The sequence below is a fragment of the Pongo pygmaeus genome, chromosome 10, assembly GCF_028885625.2.
Source record: "Pongo pygmaeus isolate AG05252 chromosome 10, NHGRI_mPonPyg2-v2.0_pri, whole genome shotgun sequence".
NCBI classification, from domain to species: Eukaryota; Metazoa; Chordata; class Mammalia; order Primates; family Hominidae; genus Pongo; species Pongo pygmaeus.
The window spans coordinates 55,402,063-55,421,739 of NC_072383.2; the positions used below are offsets into that span (position 1 = coordinate 55,402,063).

Sequence of the window (19,677 nt, forward strand, 5' to 3'; positions counted from 1 at the left end):
GCTGGTCTTGAACTCCCGACCTCAGGTGATCCTCCCGCCTCGGCCTCCCAAAGTGCTGGGATTACAGGCGTGAGCTACCGCGCCTGGCTTCGTTCCTTCTTGTCTCCATGTCTTTGCTGTTCTCTCTGTCTAGACAGCCTTTTAAACTGTATTCCTGAACTCCACCCACCCTTCCAAACTCAGTAAAGTCTCTATCCTCTTTGAAGCCTTCCCTGACCAGCTACACTTCCTTTCTTTGTATTATTGTCTTTGCTTCATACACAGTTCTAGGATAGCTCATACTTCGCATACTGCAAACTTGATCTCCATTGGCCAGCCAGTGCCCTTAGACTCCCAACTACTTCGGGGCAGTCACTGTCCTATTCTCTGCTTCAATAAAAGGAAAATCAGCCCCTAGAACAGGACCTAGTACAAGTAAGTGCTCAGTAAATACTTGTTAAATGAATGAATGAATTTCAAGACGCTTGAGACCACTGGTAAGAATTTTGGGTTTCCAAAACACTCCCCTTCCCAACCCCCATTCGGTAAGAATGCTTTCGCATGAGCATCAAGTCCGAGGTTACTCATTAGAAACTGGGCAAAGCCGGAAGGCGGCCACTTTGCAGCAAAGAAGCCCTAGACCTTGGGAGTCAATCAGGCCAGCCCAGGCCGCACCACGGTCTCCTAGTTGACAGGTCGAGGGGCTTCGCGGGCCGCTTGCGTCGTCAGCTTACAGGGATCCCGCGCGCCAGGTGAGCCCACACACTGCGCGGACATTGGGGCAGGCAGGCAGGCGCCGGGGGGCGGGGCCAGCGTCGCCCCGCCCCGCCCCGTCCTGCCCCGCCCTGTTCGCGCGTCCGTTGTCTGGCCTCCGGTCACGTGATAGCAGCGCAGGTGAGCGCCGCTTCCGGAGTCGGGCGCTTGGATCGCGGCCGGCTCCGGCTTCCACTTGGTCGGTTGCGCGGGAGACTATGGCGTCCTCCTCGGTGCCACCAGCCACGGTATCGGCGGCGACAACAGGCCCCGGCCCAGGTTTCGGCTTCGCCTCCAAGACCAAGAAAAAGCATTTCGTGCAGCAGAAGGTGAAGGTGTTCCGGGCGGCCGACCCGCTGGTGGGTGTGTTCCTGTGGGGCGTAGCCCACTCGGTGAGAACCAGCCCTAGACCCCCGCAGCCCTGTCCAAACCCCTCGGCTCCGAGGTTTCCCTGTTTCCAGGCTCCAGCCTCCGGAGCCCCACGCAGTGCCACTCCCCTCCCCCGGGTTGTCTTGGTCCCTGCCTACCAACCCCAGGTGTTCCCCCAGCAGGTTTTCTGACTGTGGACTTTTTTCTCCCCATCAGTTCTTTACTGCTCCACTCTAGTTCCACCTTCCCCCCGTGAAATCCAGCTCCCTGTGCTTTGACTCCTTCCTGCCATGTCTAGCTTCAGCCTCAGGCTACGCGGACTGGCCAGGACCGGGCGCAAGCCGGGAGGACATTAGGGGGAGTGGCTTTTTCTCGGGTGGTTGTTGGTGAGAGTGTAGGTGGAGGGTGAGGGGCCGAGGGGAGTAGATGGATGAAGAGGTTCTTTCACTTTGCTTTCCACCTTGCTTCCCAGCCCCGGTCCTTGGCTTTTGAATCTTGGCTTTGTCTCGGGGAACCTCCAGGTTTCCTGGGCTTTCTAATCCTGCTTGTCCCTTCCTTTCCCGTCCAGAGGTACAGCATTTTAGAGAAGCTACCCCACCCTGAGCTAGAAGTTGCACTCTCTCAGGACTTATGTATATATGCCTTTGGTCTTAACTGCATCCTTATCGCTGGCTAGAGCGATCGTGTTTGGTGTAGGTGGTGGCGATTGTTGACCAAAGAGAAGGCTGAGGGGCTCTGTTCCTGGGGTCACTATGGTGTTGAACTTTTGAAGCAGGAAACTGCTCAGGGAGTCAGGAGGAGGCCAAGGAGACCTCCATCCCCTTTCCTGAGGATACGTCAGCTGAAAGAAGCACAGCGATTGCCCATCTTCCGTCAGGTCTGGAGTGGGAGAAATGCAGTGATCTTGAATGTGACACGGAATATTTTCGAAATCAACGTTCTTGAATGATTATAGTCACGGCTAGGCTGTGGAGATGGAAGTTGTGAGGAAGAATACACGTCTTGTCACATTTTTAATTTGTGGTAAAGAATTTCTTAACCACAAATTAAGAATGTTGTTTGTGGCCAGTCTGATCCCTTTTGGATTTGTGGCTCTCTGGGTGGTAAGCTCTTAGTGAGTATTCAGTGGAAGGCACTTGGTATGGGGAAGGCTGATGGAGGTAGGGCTGCCTCTCATATGTACCTTCCAGGTGATTCATCCATTCCCTGTGGGATGCTTAACAGGGAGGGTTTTCCCTTGTTAAGGATTGGGGGAGTTACATGTAAGACCTACCTCAGCTTCACTAGGTATATATACTTTAGCCCCAGCACCCCACCCTCTGCCAACATACATCTACTTCAAGTGTTTGGAATGGAGAAATTCCTTGAACATATGTCTTAGTGATGATTCAGCTTGCTTAGCAGGTGGGGAGGAGGGGGCAGGAGGAGCTATAGCTGAATTTTAGGCTGGGAGTCTCAAGTGGCTTTTTTTTTTTTTTCTTTTATCTGGAGGAATATGTTCTGTCCTCCTTTTCTACTGAGAACGGGAGGAGTTGGTTGCACTGCAGTGTGTGTGATTTAGGTTAGACTGCAATTCATAGCCTCTGTGGAATGATCTAGTAAGGATAGGCAAGGCATTCATTTATTCAGTTAATAGACATGTCAGGATCACTGTGTGCCAAACATTGTGCTAGTTAGACACCGGAAAGATGCAGACGACTAGAATGAGCCCTTGCTCTTGAAGAGCTCACAATCTAGATGGGAGAACTTACATAAACTAGTGATTAGAGTCACGCAGTAACAAAGGCAGGTGAAAGGTACTGTAGCAACACCAAGGAGAAAGCACAGCTCAGGATTTTTAAGTACCAGAGCTGCCTTTCTACCCTGAATTAGCAGACTGCAGATCCTGGGGGCCGAGGAGAGCATGTGATGCTTGTGTCCTTTGGGCTGTGGATTAGTTTGGCTTTAGGGAACAGATGCCTAATGAGCTCATATCCTCTGATTGCCTGCATTCCCTGTGAAATCAGCTGCTCTTCCTTTACCTTACACCTAGACAGGTGGGGGCCTACTGCAAACAACTGGGTCAGAGTGGTCTAGGAAGACTGGTCCTGTTTGCAAAGAGATGCCTTTTGCAGGATATGGACATTTATCCTTTTTGCTGTGGTTGGCCCCACAGAATCCCATTAACACTCTTGTGCAGTTTTAAAATGCCTTTTTTTTTTTTTTGCTTTTTCTAATGGAACATGTAGCTGCCTTGAGCTTGCAGAGTTTTTTTGGTTTTTTTTTTTTCTAGAATTTCTCACAGCTTTAAAAATAGTCCTGAGTTGCTTACAGGGTTAGCCTAATATAAAATGACTGTTGTGAGCATGAAGTTCCATGGGGGTGGGCGTGTTGGGGGCTGTGTGTGAGGGTTGCTTACTGTAGTCCTTCTTGGGCAGCAGAAGGGTTAGACACATTCTCTCACTTCTGTCAAGCATATGCATAGCCAGTGTTTTTAAAGGAATGAGGTCTGAGTGGCCCTTGCATGACTGCTGCCCAGACACAGTGTATGGGTAGCTCTCCACACCCTTTCTCATGGCTTCCCTATTCATGGTTTGGCTTATCAGATCAATGAGCTCAGCCAGGTGCCTCCCCCGGTGATGCTGCTGCCAGATGACTTTAAGGCCAGCTCCAAGATCAAGGTTAACAATCACCTTTTCCACAGGTAAGCGATGATCTTTGCCATTCTCATGTCAACCTTCCCAGAAAGGAGTAATAAGTAATTTTAAAAGTTTCAGTGAGTTGAAAATTTAACATCCTTCCCAAATGCAGAAATCAGTTCTGTGCAAGGAAACCATGAGAATAATTTCTGGTGTTCCCTATATCCTTATATGAATCAGTGTTATCTCTCCTCTAGCGTGGCAATTCCATAGAGTAAATATGTGCAGATACCATTACCTGCTCCTTCTCTCTTTTTCTGCTTGTGACCTTGGAGATGCCATGAGAACCATTAGCTTCTGACAGGGACTCCTTGAAAGAAAAACTTGAATTATCTAAGCCCTCCTAGGAAAAGAAGATGCCATTCAAAACAGTGGTGGCTGTTGCTGACTTTAGAATGCTTCTGACTTGCTTGAGATTTGGGAAATGCTGCTGTTTGGAAGGGTAGTAGATCCTGGCTCTACTATACCACTTACCAACCATGTTACTTAGGCAGGTCACTGAATCACTCTGAGACAGTCTCCCCTTCTATAAAAATGGAAATAATATGTTTTTATAGGACCTCACAAGGGCCAGGCATGGTGGCTCACGCCTGTAATCCCAGCACTTTGGGAGGCCAAGGTGGGTGGATCACTTGAGGTCAGGAGTTGGAGACCAGCCTGCAAACATGGCAAAACCCTATCTCTACTAAAAATACAAAAAATTAGCCAGGCATGGTGGCGCATGCCTGTAGTCCCAGCTACTTGGGAGGCTGAGGCAGGAGAATTGCTTGAACCCGGGGGACGGAGGTTGTGGTGAGCCGAGATTGCACCACTGCACTCCAACCTGGCAACAGAGTGAGACTCTGTCTCAAAAAATAATAAAAAATAAGAATAAAAATAAAAAAGGACCTCACAGGGTTTTATGAGAATCAAATGAGGTAATATGTCTGAAGGTAGTTTATAAACTACCAAGTATATGCATATGTATTATTGTTTGTTTTCTTACTTTGAAAACCTGAATTTCAGGGAAAATCTGCCCAGTCATTTCAAGTTCAAGGAGTATTGTCCCCAGGTCTTCAGGAACCTCCGTGATCGATTTGGCATTGATGACCAAGATTACTTGGTGAGAGTCCATTAAGGGGTGAGGGTAGCCATTTCCCCCCAGCAACTGAGGAGTACTATTTGGGACAGCCATATTTGGAGAAATGAGAGTCTTGGCAAATATAATTCTTTACCTTTTTGTGATTGCAGCATTTTCAGAAATTTAATGAAGACTATAAACCTTGTCCTTGGGGGAAAAGATGTAGATACATTAAGAATTTTGGCCGGGCGCGGTGGCTCACGCCTGTAATCCCAACACTTTGGGAGGCTGAGGCAGGCAGATCACCTGAGGTCAGGAGTTCAAGACCATCCTGGCCAACATGGCAAAACCCCGTCTCTACCAAAGATATGAAAATTAGCCGGTCGTAGTGGCGCACGTCTGTAGTCCCCGCTACTTGGGAGGCTGAGGCAGGAGAATCACCTGAACTTGGGAGGCGAAGGTTGCAGTGAGCTGAGATCGCACCACTACACTCCAGTCTGGGTGACAGAGCGAGACTTCTTGTCAAAAAAAAAAAAATTTTTGCATTCAGTTTCCTTCAGTCCAGTCCACATACGGACACCTGATGAGGAACCTGTGCTGAATCTCCTACCCCGGGGATTCATCCACTTTCAGCTGACCATTTTCCTATGACTTGTTTCTGCATATAAAAGGGGAGGAAAAGAGCTCTGGCCTATTCTGTGTCCCCAGGTGTCCCTTACCCGAAACCCCCCCAGCGAAAGTGAAGGCAGTGATGGTCGCTTCCTTATCTGCTACGATCGGACTCTGGTCATCAAAGAAGTATCCAGTGAGGACATTGCTGACATGCATAGCAACCTCTCCAACTATCACCAGGTCAGGCCTCTCTCTAGCCCCATTCTTTCCCTCTCCTCCCTACTCACATACAGCTCAGCTGCTGTCAGTAATAGATGCCGACTGGGGAGAAAACTCATTGGAAGAGAGAATCCATAATCATATCCAGCCCTAAATGGGATGAAGGAAGCTATTCTGTCTGATAAGATTTACAGGCCGGGGGCAGTGGCTCACACCTGTAGTCCCAGCACTTTGGGAGGCCGAGGCGGGAGGATCACCTGAGGTCGGGAGTTTGAGACCAGTCTGACCAACATGGAGAAACCCCGTCTCTACTAAAAATACAAAATTAGCTGGGCATGGTGGCTCATGCCTGTAATCCCAGCTGCTCAGGAGGCTGAGGCAGGAGAATCACTTGAACCTGGGAAGCAGAGGTTGTAGTGAGCCGAGATCGTGCATTTGCACTTCAGCCTAGGCAACAAGAGCAAAACTCCATCTAAAAAAAAAAAAAAAGGTAAAAAAAAAAAAAAGGTAAAAAAAAAAAAAGGTTTACTTGGAGTGTGGAGTTTATGGAATGTTTTGGCAGTAAAAACACTTTTCTTGAATGTCTCTACTGAAGAAAACTTTCACCAAAATCAGTGAGCAAGGAATACACCAAAGAGTCCAAAAGGAGTCTTTGGTTTATGCAACAAATATTGAATACCTCTTATTAGGCCCTATGTTAGGCAGTAGAGAAGGAGGTAAATGAAACATCTGTGGCCCTTACAGATCCCTTGGTCTAATGGCAGTGACCAGTGACCCAGTATTAGCACACAGCAAGATATATACAATAGTAGAAGTCTGTACAGAATGTTCTGAAGCTAGAGAAGAGCATCCTAACTCACCTGGGGAAAGAAGTGCACTTGGGAGGCTAAAGAGAGTTTTTTAGAGGAGATACTGTAAGAGTTGATCCTTGAAGGACTAGTAGAGGTTAACCATTGGACAGGGTGGAAGAGCATTCTAGGCAAAGGAAAACAGCACTTGTAAGGCACAGAGCCATGAGAGAACTTGGTGTTAGGAAATGGCAAGAAATTCCATTTGGATGGGATGTAGTATTATGGAAATAGGCAGGAGCCAGATTGTAAAGAGGCTTATAAGCCCCACAAAGAAGTTTGGGCTTTATCCTGAAGGTGGTTTTGCAAGGGGCATGATATATTTGTTATTTAGAAATATTTAGAAAATGTGACAGCATTTTAGAGAATGGATTGGTGGGAGGGAACACTCGAAGGGTGGATACCAGTTAAGAGGTAATTTTAATAGTCCAGGGTAGAAACAATGAAGGCCTGGGGGAGCGATGGTGGTGAGGATAGAAAGGAAGACCTATGGGAGAACTGAGAGTTAAGACACAGGGGCCTCCAAGTTCCTGGTTAGGGATAACTGGGTGCCCATTCGCCAGAAATTAGAAACAGAGGAACAGGTTTTTGGAGGAAGAAAGTTCTGATTTGGACATACTGAATTTGAGGTTTCTGCAATTCATCCAGATGAGGATGTCCAGTAAGTGGTTGGGGTATGGGTACAGAATTCAGGAAAGAGGATTAGACTGGGATTATAGGTTTGAGAATTATATGTCAATAAGTGATCATTAAAACCATGACTATAGATACGATTATTGTAGGGAGGTTGTGTGCAGTGAAATGAAAAGAAGGTTGAGGACAGAACCTAAAGGAGCAAGTGAAGCAATGAGCCCATAAAGGAAACTAAGAGTAGATGGACACTTTTAATTATTTATGCCATGCTACATTCCATACAGGATTCGAGGACAGAGAGGAGGGGAATTAGGAGGGTGGTATAGTAAGAGCTGAGGATGAAGAGAGTTTTTAGGAGAGACTGGTCAATAGGATCAAGTGCCACAAAGCTGAAATATGACAATGACTAAAATACTTACTAGATTTGACAACTGAGGGATATGGGGGAGATTTCAGAGGAGAAATGAGGTATAAACCTGATTTCAGTGATTCAAGGTGTGAATGAGAGACAGGAAATGGATTTATTGCTGATTACTTTTCTGAGAAGGTTGGCTGTGAAGAGAAAGAGGCAGCAACACAGAAAGAGAGATGGTAAGCACTGAAGGAGTAATTTTTGTTTTTTAGAGACAGGGTCTCACTATGTTCCCCAGGCTGGTCTCAAACCCCTGGGCTCAAGCGATCCTCCTGCCTCAGCCTCCCAAGTAGCTGGGATTACAAGTGTGAGCCTGGCTTAACAGGAGAATTTTTAAAAAAGAATCCAAATTGTAGGCCGGGTGCAGTGGCTCACGCCTGTAATCCTAGCACTTTGGGAGGCTGAGGTGGGCAGATTGCCTGAGTTCAGGAGTTCGAGACCAGCCTGGGTAACACTGAAACCCCGCTTCTACTAAAATACAAAAAATTAGCTGAGCGTGGTAGCGTGCGCCTGTATTCCCAGCTACTCGGGAGGCTGAGGCAGGAGAATTGCTTGAACCTGGGAGGCGGAGGTTGCGGTGAGCCGAGATTGCGCCACTGCACTCCAGCCTGGGCAACAGAGTGAGACTCCATCTCCAAAAAAAAAATCCAAATTGTAGGCCATCATGCAGACTTTTTTTTTTTTTTTTTTTTTTTGAGGTATAAAAATCTGTATTTATATTACAGTGACAGAATGACACAGCACAGCCCAACCCAATGCAGACATTTTAAATTATGGGAACCTAGCCTATGAAGAAACACTGCTCTAGATAAAATGATTTCATTGATAAGATATAAGTTCTAATCCTGGTTCTGTGCCACTTGCATATAGAAAGGGTCTAAAATAAGGATAATAACACTTAACCTCCCTCATCTCAAAGAATGATAAAGGTGAATTGAGAGATGACACTTAAAAATTAAGAGATGTACAAATGGAAGGAATCAGAGGAAAGGGGGATTCAGAAACGGCATGGATAACCTGGAGTGTTTTGGGGGAAGCTTCCACCACTTTTGACTTTGTAACCTCTCTACTTGAAGTCCTCTGCTCTACCCTGGAATGGCAGTGTTTGAATTTCCCTGGGCTGTTTGTGTATCTGCTACTCAGCCTCTCCCCATTCCTTCCCCCTCTTTCACCGTAGTACATTGTGAAGTGCCATGGCAACACGCTTCTGCCCCAGTTCCTGGGGATGTACCGAGTCAGTGTGGACAATGAAGACAGCTACATGCTTGTGATGCGCAATATGTTTAGCCACCGTCTTCCTGTGCACAGGAAGTATGACCTCAAGGTAAGAAGAGGATAGCTCAGACTTAGAGGGAGGCTTCTGATAGCCTGAGAATGGGGAAGACCCTGGGAAGTCTTTGGATGATTCCTTTTAAGGGAAAGAAGGCTGGGTTTGAGTACTCATCTTAGGGGCTGGGTTTTGACTGTTCTTTTAGCCACTTCTACTGACTTGGTCTTTGGGTCTCTCTGCAGGGTTCCCTAGTGTCCCGGGAAGCCAGCGATAAGGAAAAGGTGATAGTAATTTTATGTGCTAGGGTGAGGGATGAGGGATGAGGGAGGGCAGATGAGGGGAACTTCTTAGGATGGAGAGACCACTCTATGTAGGAATAGGGATTACTAGCTGTTTATTATCTTAAACCACTTAAAAGAAGAGGGCGTAAACTTCTGTTGATCCGGGGATTGTTTGGAAGGGGCAGTGGGAGCAGCTGCTTTAACACTGGCATGGGTTATTCCATATGGAAGGCTTGGGGATGGGTGAGGTTGCCAGACTTGAAGAGCAAAATGTTTAACTTTCACTTCCTATTCTGGGTTATTTTATTCAAGCAGCTACTTTTGCTTAAGAAGACACAGGCTGGGCATGGTGGCTCATGCATGTAATCCCAGCACTTTAGAAGGCCAAGGCAGGACTGCTTGAGCCCAGGAGTTCCAGACCAGCCTGGGCAACGTAATCTCTACAAAAAACAAAAAAATTAGCTGGGCGTGGTGGCACGTGCCTGTAGTCCCAGCTACTCGGGAGGCTGAGGTGGGAGAATCACTTGAGTCCAGGAGGTCGAGGCTACAGTGAGCTGAGATCACATCACTTACATTCCAGCCTGGGCAACAGAGTGATCGAGATCCTATCTCAAAAAAAAAAAGGAGGAGAAAGAAAAGTCAGCCTGGAGGGTCTTGGCTAAAAACCATAAGCAGAGAGTAGTGGGATGTGATTTGGGATACAGCTGTAGTGACTGAGTCTGTGGAAGTCACTGGAGGTGAGAACAGACCAGGGAAGCATCACAGTGTGGAGTTAGATGAGATCTAACTGAGCTAGCATAGAGCCCTAGACAGAAGGTGGGGTTCTGAGACCTTGGGGAAGGGATATGTTCCCAAGATGTCCCTTTATACTTAGGTTAAAGAATTGCCCACCCTTAAGGATATGGACTTTCTCAACAAGAACCAGAAAGTATATATTGGTGAAGATGAGAAGAAAATATTTCTGGAGAAGCTAAAGAGAGATGTGGAGGTGATGATTGGGTGCTCTGGGAAATGGCTTTCCTTTTTTTGCTCCCTAGAGAGTAGTTGTCTCTTTCATTCACAGTATGAGGGAGCTCCTCCCCTTCCCTTTATTCTTCAGGTCCTCTGCATGTATGGGGGTTTGGTATGAGACATGAAAAACCCCTGGAGTTGACCCATGGAAGGGGTGGCTGGAATAAGCTAAAAGGATGATTTTAGATACCAGGACATATAGGCACTAAAGGCAGTGGTATGCCCTGCAACCTCAATTTTTATACTTCCTTTCCCCAGAAGGGCCCCCGAAATTCAAAGGTACAGGTACAGGGGTGATACCTACCAGTGAAGAGTGAGAGAGAGGTGTCTGATTTGTCAGTGGGTCTCAGTTTCTAGTGCAGCTGAAGATCATGGACTACAGCCTTCTGCTAGGCATCCACGACATCATTCGGGGCTCTGAACCAGAGGAGGAAGGGCCTGTGCGGGAGGATGAGTCAGAGGTGGATGGAGACTGCAGCCTGACTGGACCTCCTGCTCTGGTGGGCTCCTATGGCACCTCCCCAGAGGGTATCGGAGGCTACATCCATTCCCATCGGCCCCTGGGCCCAGGAGAGTTTGAGTCCTTCATTGATGTCTACGCCATCCGGAGTGCTGAAGGTGAGAGAACTGGGACAATTTAAGGGTGGAGAGGGGATTTTTCCTGGAGGACAGAGACCAGAGTGGTGGGGGAGAGCCTGATTAGCTTTTCAGAACAAAACTGACTGCTTCCTGGAGAAAGGGAATTGGAACTAAACCTGCTCTGAATTGTTGGTCTATCTCCCAGGAGCCCCCCAGAAGGAGGTCTACTTCATGGGCCTCATTGATATCCTTACACAGTATGATGCCAAGAAGAAAGCAGCTCATGCAGCCAAAACTGTCAAGCATGGGGTGAGAGTTCCCAAAAGCCTTTCCTTTCCTGTCTTGACTATTCTTTGGGAAGAGAGAGTCTCTTGTGCCAGAGCAATGGGGTGGCAAAAGAATGGAAGTGGTCTGGGGTAGATTGGGTGGGGGTGATGGGGACGGGTGCTAGGGTGGCCTGACACATTGTTCCATATCTCCTCTCACAGGCTGGGGCAGAGATCTCTACTGTCCATCCAGAGCAGTATGCTAAGCGATTCCTGGATTTTATTACCAACATCTTTGCCTAAGAGACTGCCTGGTTCTCTCTGATGTTCAAGGTGGTGGGGTTCTGAGACGCTTGGGGGAATTGTGGGGATATTCTAGCCACCACTTCTCTTCTTCCTTTGCTAAATTCAGGCTGCAGGCTCCTTCCATCCAGATAACTCCATCCTGTCGAGTAGGCTCTTTCTGACCCTCAGAAATACATTGTCCTTTTTCCCCTTTGCCCATTTTTCTTCCCTCTCTCCCTCCCCACAAGAAGTCTGCTTGTAGTATTAGAATGTTATTGTTGACTCTCTCCCAAGTGCCTTGATCTTTGTAATATCTCCTGTTGTTTCTGTGATATAGGAGCTAGGGAAAGGGGGTTGTTTGCCATCTTCAGGACCTGACTGGACAGATGGACCTGGCTCGAGCAACTACTCTGGATGCACTTTGCTGTGTGGGATGAACTAAAAGTGTCTGAATTTTGCTGATAACTTTATAAAACTCACTATGGCATGCTTCCCTCCTGATAGGCCCTAGGATGGATGACAGTCAAGATACTACAGATGTGGGTGCAGGCATGCACACACACGATGGAATATGGCCATTCCTACACAGATAGGGTAGAGAGTGGGTCAGCAGCCTGGCACCTCACAGAGGTGGGACCTAAGAGGACTCGTGATTATGCAGAGAATTGGATTGGGTCTCTGTCAAAGATTGAGTAATCTCTTCCCTCACCTCAATTCCATCTCCACCCATCTCTACATCTGGGCACAGGAGCCCAGAGATGGCCAAAAGCATTCAAGCCTGGGGGAAGATGTTTGACTATTGCTGCTCTTCACCAGAACCTCACACCTCTCCTGGGACTGGAACCCTTCAGTGGGTGTGTGGTCAGTTTTGGAGGCTGGGATGATGGGCCAGGGTGTAAGATTCATTCTCCATGTAAAGTTTCCTTTCATCCTGCCTAGCCATCCCCAAGGTTTATTTCCAGAAGAAAGGAATATCTCTACTTGGATCAATTCTGGTCATTTCAAGAGGATGAAGGCCTCAAGTGTGGGAACTTCCCCTACTCCCTGGATGTGTGTGCCTAGCACACTTCTTCTCCCATCCCTTTTTCCAGTTGGATTTGTTTTTCTGTTCTCTTCTGTCCTGTCTTATACTGCAACTGTGTCTCCTAGGGGACAGATGGCCTTCTTTGTCATCTTCACTCTCCACCCCCAGAGAGGAGTCAGAGCCATAACTCAATCACTCAGCCCCTCCAAAGATAGTTGAGTTGATGTGTGATATTCTCATAATGTTGAGAACCCCGATGAGATACATTGTCTTCCTCTCCCTACAATGCCTCTGGGGCCAAGGCACCCATTCTTCTTGCTATTCTCCATCCCCCTTGAGGCTTCCACTTTTTTTTTTTTTTTAAACATAAAGATGGGCACCAGCAACTGGCCTGTGGTGATGCAAAGCTGCTTTGCTGTGTATCTGGCTGGACTGATCTGTCTCACAAGAAGCCATGAGGCCATAGGGAGAAGCTCCCTCTCCCCTTCATCTTCTGCTCCAAAGGTGGTGGCAAGAGGAGTACCCAGTTAGGGGTTGGAGCCCCCATATAACATCTTCCTGTCAGAAGACTGATGGATCTTTTTCATTCCAACCATCTCCCTTTCCCCCGATGAATGCAATAAAACTCTGTGACACCAGCAACCATTGTTCTTTAGAAATAGGTTTTCTGATCACATGGCTGATGTGTTATGGGCAATATGGATGTCTTCATTTGTTGCTTCTGTTTTTCATCCTTTTTGTTTTATTAATAAAAATTTATGTATTTGCTCCCATTACTATCATAATACAGGGAATAAATTATTCAATCCAAATTCCTGTACAGAAATGCTTTTTTTTTTTTTTTTAATTTCACTTCTCTCAGGAAGCCTGTGCTTAAGGGTGCAGAGACCAGCTGAAGAATTCTGGTGTTCAAGGTGTTGGGCCCCTAACTAAGGATGTGGGTTTCTAGACAGATGGCTGTGAACTTTTTTAAAAAGGCTGTGAAGGGTGTGCACGGGAATGGAAAACTTAGTCTTCAGCCTTGTGGGAGGTCAGCGGTAGTGAGGGCCAGGGAAAAGTAGGGTGATGGGACCCTTCCTCTTCCAGAGTTCTGGGCTTGCTAACACTCCATCTTTGTAAAGGTGAGTAGGCCTCTCAGCCCACCTGCTAACACTCCATCTTTGTAAAGGTGAGTAGGCCTCTCAGCCCACCAGCTAAAAGAAAAGGAATCCAGTATTCCCCCAGGCTTCCTGGGAAAGCTGTCCTCTTCCTGGAGGGAAGGAAGAGTACAGCAGGGTCCTGGGAAAGTGAAGAAAGTGACTAGCCCTCCAGTCTAGAGGGGGAGTGAAAAACGGGTGGATGAACAGAGGTTGTTGCCAGTTTGGGAGATTCCTGCCTGTCTTGGCTAAGGAAGTCCTTTGGCTGGTGGAAAAACCTGGCTTGATGTGGCCCCAGGGAAGTGAGTTGGATTGGGCGGAGACTGCTTGATGTGGGAAGCAGAGCAGAGCTTTTTTTTTTCCATTGAGAGTTTTTAACTCTATTTGAACCATACACTTGACACTACCACCACCTCAAGCCACTTTTTAAAAAATGTATTCGCTTCCCATTCTGCACCAGCCTCCATATCCCTGTTTGTGGAAAGAGAAAAATCAGAGGCACTGATCAATGATCATCTGAGAGGAGGTTGTTGGGGTCATAGGAGGTAACAATCTAGAAAGAGGCAGGAGATGAGGGAGGGGATTGAAATAGTTTAGTACCCGGATTTATTTATTTTTTAGAGCCAATGCTTTTCTTTTTACTATGACTCTTCCCATCCCACATTGTTCCTCAAAGGCCCTTCTACCATAAGGATTCAAAAAATTGCCGCCCTCCCCCCGAATCCCCATATACCCACCAACACTTCACCCACCCATCCACCACCAGCTCCCGGGAGCTGCTACGCAGCTGGCTGGGAAAGAAAAGGGAGAGTGCTCCGCCGGGAGCGGGGAGCGAGAAGGGTGGCGTCTCCAGGGATTTAACCTCCTACCCTCAGTTCCATGACGCCACCCCCTCCCTCCAAAGACTGGGACAGCACCTCCATTTTTGTTTTGGGGAGGAAGGGCAGGGGCTTGCGGATGGAAGGGGGTCAAAGGAACGGTGATTATCACCCGTGAGGGGAAAGGGGGTGCTGTCTTCCCTCCTTCCCTTTCCTCAGCCTGCACCCCTGCAACCCCCCACCTTTCGAGGTCTCCCCCGCCTTGTTGCTAAGGCCCGGACCGTCATCCCAGCAACAGCCTCAGTCATGTGACCGGCAATGGCGGCGCTGATGAGAGGTAGGTGAGCCCGGCGCCCCCCACACCCACCGCGCGCCCCCCGGGCCCCGCTCGCACCCCTCACGCGCCCCCCGCTCCCCCGGCGCCCCCTCCTCCACCTCCCCTCCCCGCGCGCGACTCCGGGCTCCCCGCTCCGTGCCCGGCCGATCATCTTTCTAGCACCCTCCAGCCTTGGCCTCCATTCGGGGGTTCTGAGGGCTGCGATCGGGCCGACATGCACCCCCACCCGGCGGTGGGGATCCAGGGGCTTTAGCTAGTGAGGGATGTGGGGAGTTGGTTCCGGGTCGGGTCTTGGAGGAGGCCGTGGGGGGAGGGCGGGAGCTGCTTCAGTGGATGCCCCCAGGGACCCTTGCTCATCCAGGCTGTGCCTCCCTCTGGCCTCTGTCTGGAGGGAGAGTCTGGTTCCTTGTCCGGCCTGGGTTGCCACAGAGGAATCACAGACCCACCCTAAACTGTGGCCCCGCCTCCCTTTTCTGTGCCAGCAGGACTTGGACCTAGGACACCTAGGTCCTGGGTCCCCTGTGATGGGGAGAGAAGTGTTGCATCGCGGATAGACTGTATGGGCTGAGACTCTAGGGTTCCATTTTCACTTTATGAATCTCGAGGTGCATCTGGCCTTGGGGGACGATGATGGAGGCATGAAGGGACAGCTGCTCCTTTTTGGATCAGTCAATAAATGGAGGTCACACTAATGGCCCTTCTTTCTGTTTGAGCTGCATTTGGAAGTGTTGTGGAGACAGCCCCGTAGCCCAATGCGACCAGACTCAGGGAAAACATCAGGCCCCTCCAGCTGAGCACTTGTGTGAGCCCCGCCCCTCCCTAAATGCCAGACTTGGGAGCTGACAGCCAGCCCTGCCTGTGCTGGGTTTAAAAGGTGACAATGAGAACTTTGTTATTGCAGGGGCTGCTGCCACTTTGTTCACATCCTTAACAGACTTCAGCAGAAGGGACTGAGTTAGCTCTCAAGGAAGGCTCCTTGGCAATAGGGGCTGAATTATTTGGGAATATGGAGCAGGGTGAGGAGTTGGGGAGCATAGGAAATATTCCGGTCCATGTGATCTGAGGGAGGTGGCAAGAAGACCTCCACCTGCGTGGGCGCTTTCTTTCCTGACTTCTCTTATGTGTGCCCTAGGCTTTCTTGGGGGCCTCAGAGCTGGGGAAGAAAGGAGGAAGGTTAGCATGTTGAAGTTCCTTCTTGAGCAACTTGGGTAGAAGCTGATGATGGAATTCTGCAGAGGAGAGAGGAGATGGAAGGGGAGTTTTTATTTCTGTGTTGGCTGAGGGAAATGGTAACATTTGCCATCATAACTTTTTACCCTTCCCCCACTCCCAGTCCTGGTCAGCTGAGTAGAAATAGAAGGATTTCTGCTGCCATCATCTTCCATGGGCTTTCCAGGTATCTCCCCCGCAAGGGATCCTCAATTTTCACCCTTAAACTGGTTTCCTTCATTCCATGTTCCAAGTAATGCCATTCTTAGTAACCTAGACCCAGATTTCTGTCTCTGTTCCATGGGCTGCTGGGTTGGGGGCCATGGGAATTGGGAGAAGGGGTTTCTCACTTTCCTTCCATTTTTCTGCCCTACCAGGTCACACGACCTACAAGTAGGGAGCAGGGAAAGAAGAGTGAGCCTGCATGCCAATTCTAAGCTCTTCAGGATCAAAGTAAGCAAAAAGGAGGAGCAAAAAGTCTCCCTCCCCTTTAAACAGCCCATTTTCCCCCCCAGAGGTGGGAGGGGCCAATTGTTTCTATGATCCGGGAGAAATGACAGGAGAAACAAGACTGATACTTGGCTTAGATGATAATATAGCTCTGGAAACTTTTTTGCTCTTCAGTGGGTGCTGGGTTTGGAAGATAAGGGGAGACAGAATATGAATTTGGGGGAAGGGTTGGGGATTAGGCTTTGAGAAAACAGAGGTAATAGAGGGTTTGGAAGGAGGCACTGATACTTGTCAAATGGGGACCCCCCACCCTGAGTCCCTTTCACCCTGGGGGCAGTGTCGTTCGTCCTGTCCAGAATGGCAGCCTGTGGAGGCACCTGCAAGAACAAAGTGACTGTCTCCAAGCCTGTGTGGGACTTCCTGAGCAAAGAGACCCCAGCCCGGCTGGCCCGGCTTCGGGAGGAGCACCGTGTGTCCATCCTCATAGACGGGGAGACTTCTGACATCTATGTTCTCCAGCTATCCCCACAGGGCCCTCCCCCGGCCCCTCCCAATGGGCTCTACCTAGCCCGGAAGGCTCTCAAGGGGCTTCTAAAAGAGGCGGAGAAAGAGCTGAAGAAAGCTCAGAGGCAGGGGGAGCTGATGGGCTGCCTGGCTCTGGGGGGTGGAGGGGAGCACCCTGAGATGCACCGCGCAGGCCCACCCCCTCTCCGAGCAGCCCCACTTCTGCCCCCAGGAGCTCGGGGGCTCCCCCCTCCTCCTCCCCCCCTGCCCCCACCTCTTCCTCCTCGCCTTCGGGAGGAGGCAGAAGAGCAGGAGAGCACCTGCCCCATCTGTCTGGGGGAGATCCAGAATGCCAAGACATTGGAGAAGTGCCGGCATTCATTCTGCGAGGGCTGCATCACCCGGGCTCTGCAGGTGAAAAAGGCCTGCCCCATGTGCGGCCGCTTCTATGGGCAGCTGGTGGGCAACCAGCCCCAGAATGGGCGGATGCTGGTCTCTAAGGACGCCACCCTCCTACTGCCCAGCTATGAGAAGTACGGCACCATTGTCATCCAGTACGTCTTCCCGCCCGGTGTCCAGGGGGTAAGAAGCCCATGGCCTGCCCTTACCCTTTGACTTTCCCCAAGCTCTGACCTAGGAAAACCAGGTGAGGGTGAGTGTGCTTGTTAGATGTGAGACAGTCTTGCTGTCTTCCACTGTGCCCTCCTACTCAGTGCCCTGGACCTAGGAGGTCCCCGTGAGGCCCAGCTTTTCCATCCCTGTGATCCCAAGGCACATGTGAAAATCAGATATGAGCTAGGAAAAAAAAAAAAAAAGCAAATCAGATATGAGAGAAAGGAATTGCATATTATTTCCTTGATGAACACAAATACTGTGCTGACATCTTGGCAGAGGTAAATTCTGGGGAGGTGGTGGCTTAGGGGAAGGGAGGCACAATAGGAAGGGATCTGACCAACCCAACAGAGCCAGGAGCATCACTCTGTAAAAACAGGAGTGGTCAAGGCCTATAGGTGTCTTCTTGCTGGACAAAGAGTAATGTGCAATTCTGGTTGCACAGGAGTGAAGAAGCTGCACAGAAGAGTGATGGAAAATGGAACAAGTTAGACAGTGGCAGAAACATTAGGAGTATTTTCAGGTGAAGGGAAGGCTGAGAGATAGACTATTCTGTCTTCACATTTTTGCTTAGTTGTCTGGAGTGTAGGGACCGGCTAACTTCCATCACTTCTGAGAATCCATTTGTTGCTGAATGGAAACTTGAGGGATTGAGACAGCAGAAAAAATCTCTTAACACATAAGGATTATGTTCTGAAACAGGCTCTTGCTGCCGAGGCCGTATAATCTGTCCTTCTGTGGAAAGCTGTCAGCCTGTTGCTGCCCCGTTCGCATAAGCTGGGGGTGCTCAGACAGAGACTGGCCTGGATGACCCTCCACTGGCATCTGGGCCTTAGGATGCCTGGCTGCTCACTGCCCACTCTGCTTCACCTTCCTCCCAGGCTGAACACCCAAACCCAGGAGTTCGGTATCCTGGCACCACACGGGTGGCCTACCTCCCGGACTGCCCTGAGGGCAACAAGGTGCTGACCCTGTTCCGCAAGGCGTTTGACCAGCGTCTCACCTTCACTATCGGCACGTCCATGACCACAGGGAGACCGAATGTCATCACCTGGAACGACATCCACCACAAGACCAGCTGCACAGGGGGACCCCAGCTGTGCGACCCCTCTTCATTTCCTTTCCCTTGGCTCCTGCCCTTTGCTCCATTTCCACTGAGGGACCCACCAACCCCTTGCTCAGGGAGCCTCCTAACTGGAGAGGACCACTTCCAAACTGTTCAGCCATCTCAGTTTCTCCTGCATTCAACCTGGTCCTGGTGTGCCCAGCTTAGCCTACAAAAATAAGCAGAATTGGGCTAAGTTATCTTGGGTTTGGAGGTGTCCTCCCTTAGGGGAGGTGGGGAGGTGTCTGAGCCACCTAGAATGAGGGTGAGCATGGGGATAATAGCAAGTTCGAACAGCTAAACCTCACCCTCATTTCTCTTTGCTCCCAGGTTTGGGTACCCAGACCCCACCTACCTGACCCGGGTGCAAGAGGAGCTGAGAGCGAAGGGTATCACAGATGACTGAAGGACATCGCCTTTGCCAAGGCCCCTGCTGTCCGCCTCTACTAGGACCCAGCAGAAGCCTCTTTCTCCTCTCTGCCCCCTGCCCCCCACACCACACCTGTAGGGGACCTGTCTGACTGGGAAGGGAGTTCCGAGAGGGAGGGGGCAATCCCTTCCCCCATCCCCCACTGGCCAAGTGTTTCAATGCAGTGTGAGCCACTCCCTTCTGGCAGAGGCCGACCTCCAAGGCTCTGTTCTCCGCTCCCCATGTACATATACTCCCGGTTTCCCTGCCCCTCCATTGCCCTTGGCTTTTTCTGGTATGTGCTGTGCTCCATGACCAAGCCGAGAAAGGACCTAGGGTGGGGAAGGGAGGATCTGTTTATTCCCAGCCGCCCCCACATACTGCTCCACCGCTAAACTTCGGGTGTCGGGGAGGCGAAATTGGGCTGATGTGAGCTCCCCGTCACCCGCCATGGAGCCGGCTGTGTGTGTTCATCAGAAACAGTTCTCCCTTAACCTTGTCCTTTCTCTCCTGTGTCTCAGTCTCCGTCAGTCTGTCTTTCTCCGCTCTTCTCTGACCCCTATGAGGAACCTCCTTACCCTGTTCTGGAATCGCTGCCAGACTGTAGCTTTTAATTTAATAAAAATAAAGTAAAATATGCAACTCTTTATGCCACACCCGTTCTTTTCCAGGGACTGGGTGGGGGTGGGGTGGAGAGAGGGACCTGCTGGAAAGGGGAGGTGGGGTGATGGGGAGAGCCCTGCGTGCACTCCCAGTCCCTCTGCCTCCTGAGGACCTGGGGAAACGGGATGCACCAGCGGGCTCTGTAGTAAAACTGT

The 19,677-nt window shown here is 49.7% G+C and overlaps 2 protein-coding genes across 8 annotated transcripts; both read left to right on the forward strand.

Annotated features, from left to right (window-relative positions):
* The first annotated feature begins 784 nt into the window (after positions 1–784).
* PIP4K2C (phosphatidylinositol-5-phosphate 4-kinase type 2 gamma) lies at positions 785–13,091 on the forward strand. Of its 2 annotated transcripts, XM_054443960.2 has the most exons (11): positions 827–1,124; positions 3,687–3,784; positions 4,785–4,881; positions 5,548–5,691; positions 8,741–8,887; positions 9,076–9,114; positions 9,989–10,102; positions 10,476–10,743; positions 10,910–11,013; positions 11,193–11,303; positions 11,593–13,091. In XM_054443960.2, exons 1-10 carry the CDS (start codon positions 951–953, stop codon positions 11,271–11,273), a joined length of 1,266 nt encoding a protein of 421 aa, XP_054299935.1. In that variant the 5' UTR covers positions 827–950; the 3' UTR covers positions 11,274–11,303; positions 11,593–13,091. The 2 variants fall into 2 exon arrangements, with proteins under 2 accessions (XP_054299934.1, XP_054299935.1); XM_054443959.2 differs by having other exon boundaries at positions 785–1,124; positions 11,193–13,091.
* A 1,090-nt stretch (positions 13,092–14,181) lies between these two features.
* Positions 14,182–19,506, forward strand: DTX3 (deltex E3 ubiquitin ligase 3). Of its 6 annotated transcripts, none has more exons than XM_054443453.2 (7): positions 14,182–14,570; positions 15,056–15,444; positions 15,904–15,966; positions 16,157–16,232; positions 16,567–17,315; positions 18,227–18,444; positions 18,781–19,506. In XM_054443453.2, coding segments are annotated over exons 4-7 (1,044 nt in total). In that variant the 5' UTR covers positions 14,182–14,570; positions 15,056–15,444; positions 15,904–15,966; positions 16,157–16,231; the 3' UTR covers positions 18,857–19,506. The 6 variants fall into 6 exon arrangements, with proteins under 6 accessions (XP_054299428.1, XP_054299426.1, XP_054299424.1 ...); XM_054443449.2 differs by having other exon boundaries at positions 14,194–14,570; positions 16,586–17,315; XM_054443450.2 differs by having other exon boundaries at positions 14,194–14,570; positions 15,284–15,444; positions 16,586–17,315.
* Positions 19,507–19,677: the final 171 nt, after the last annotated feature.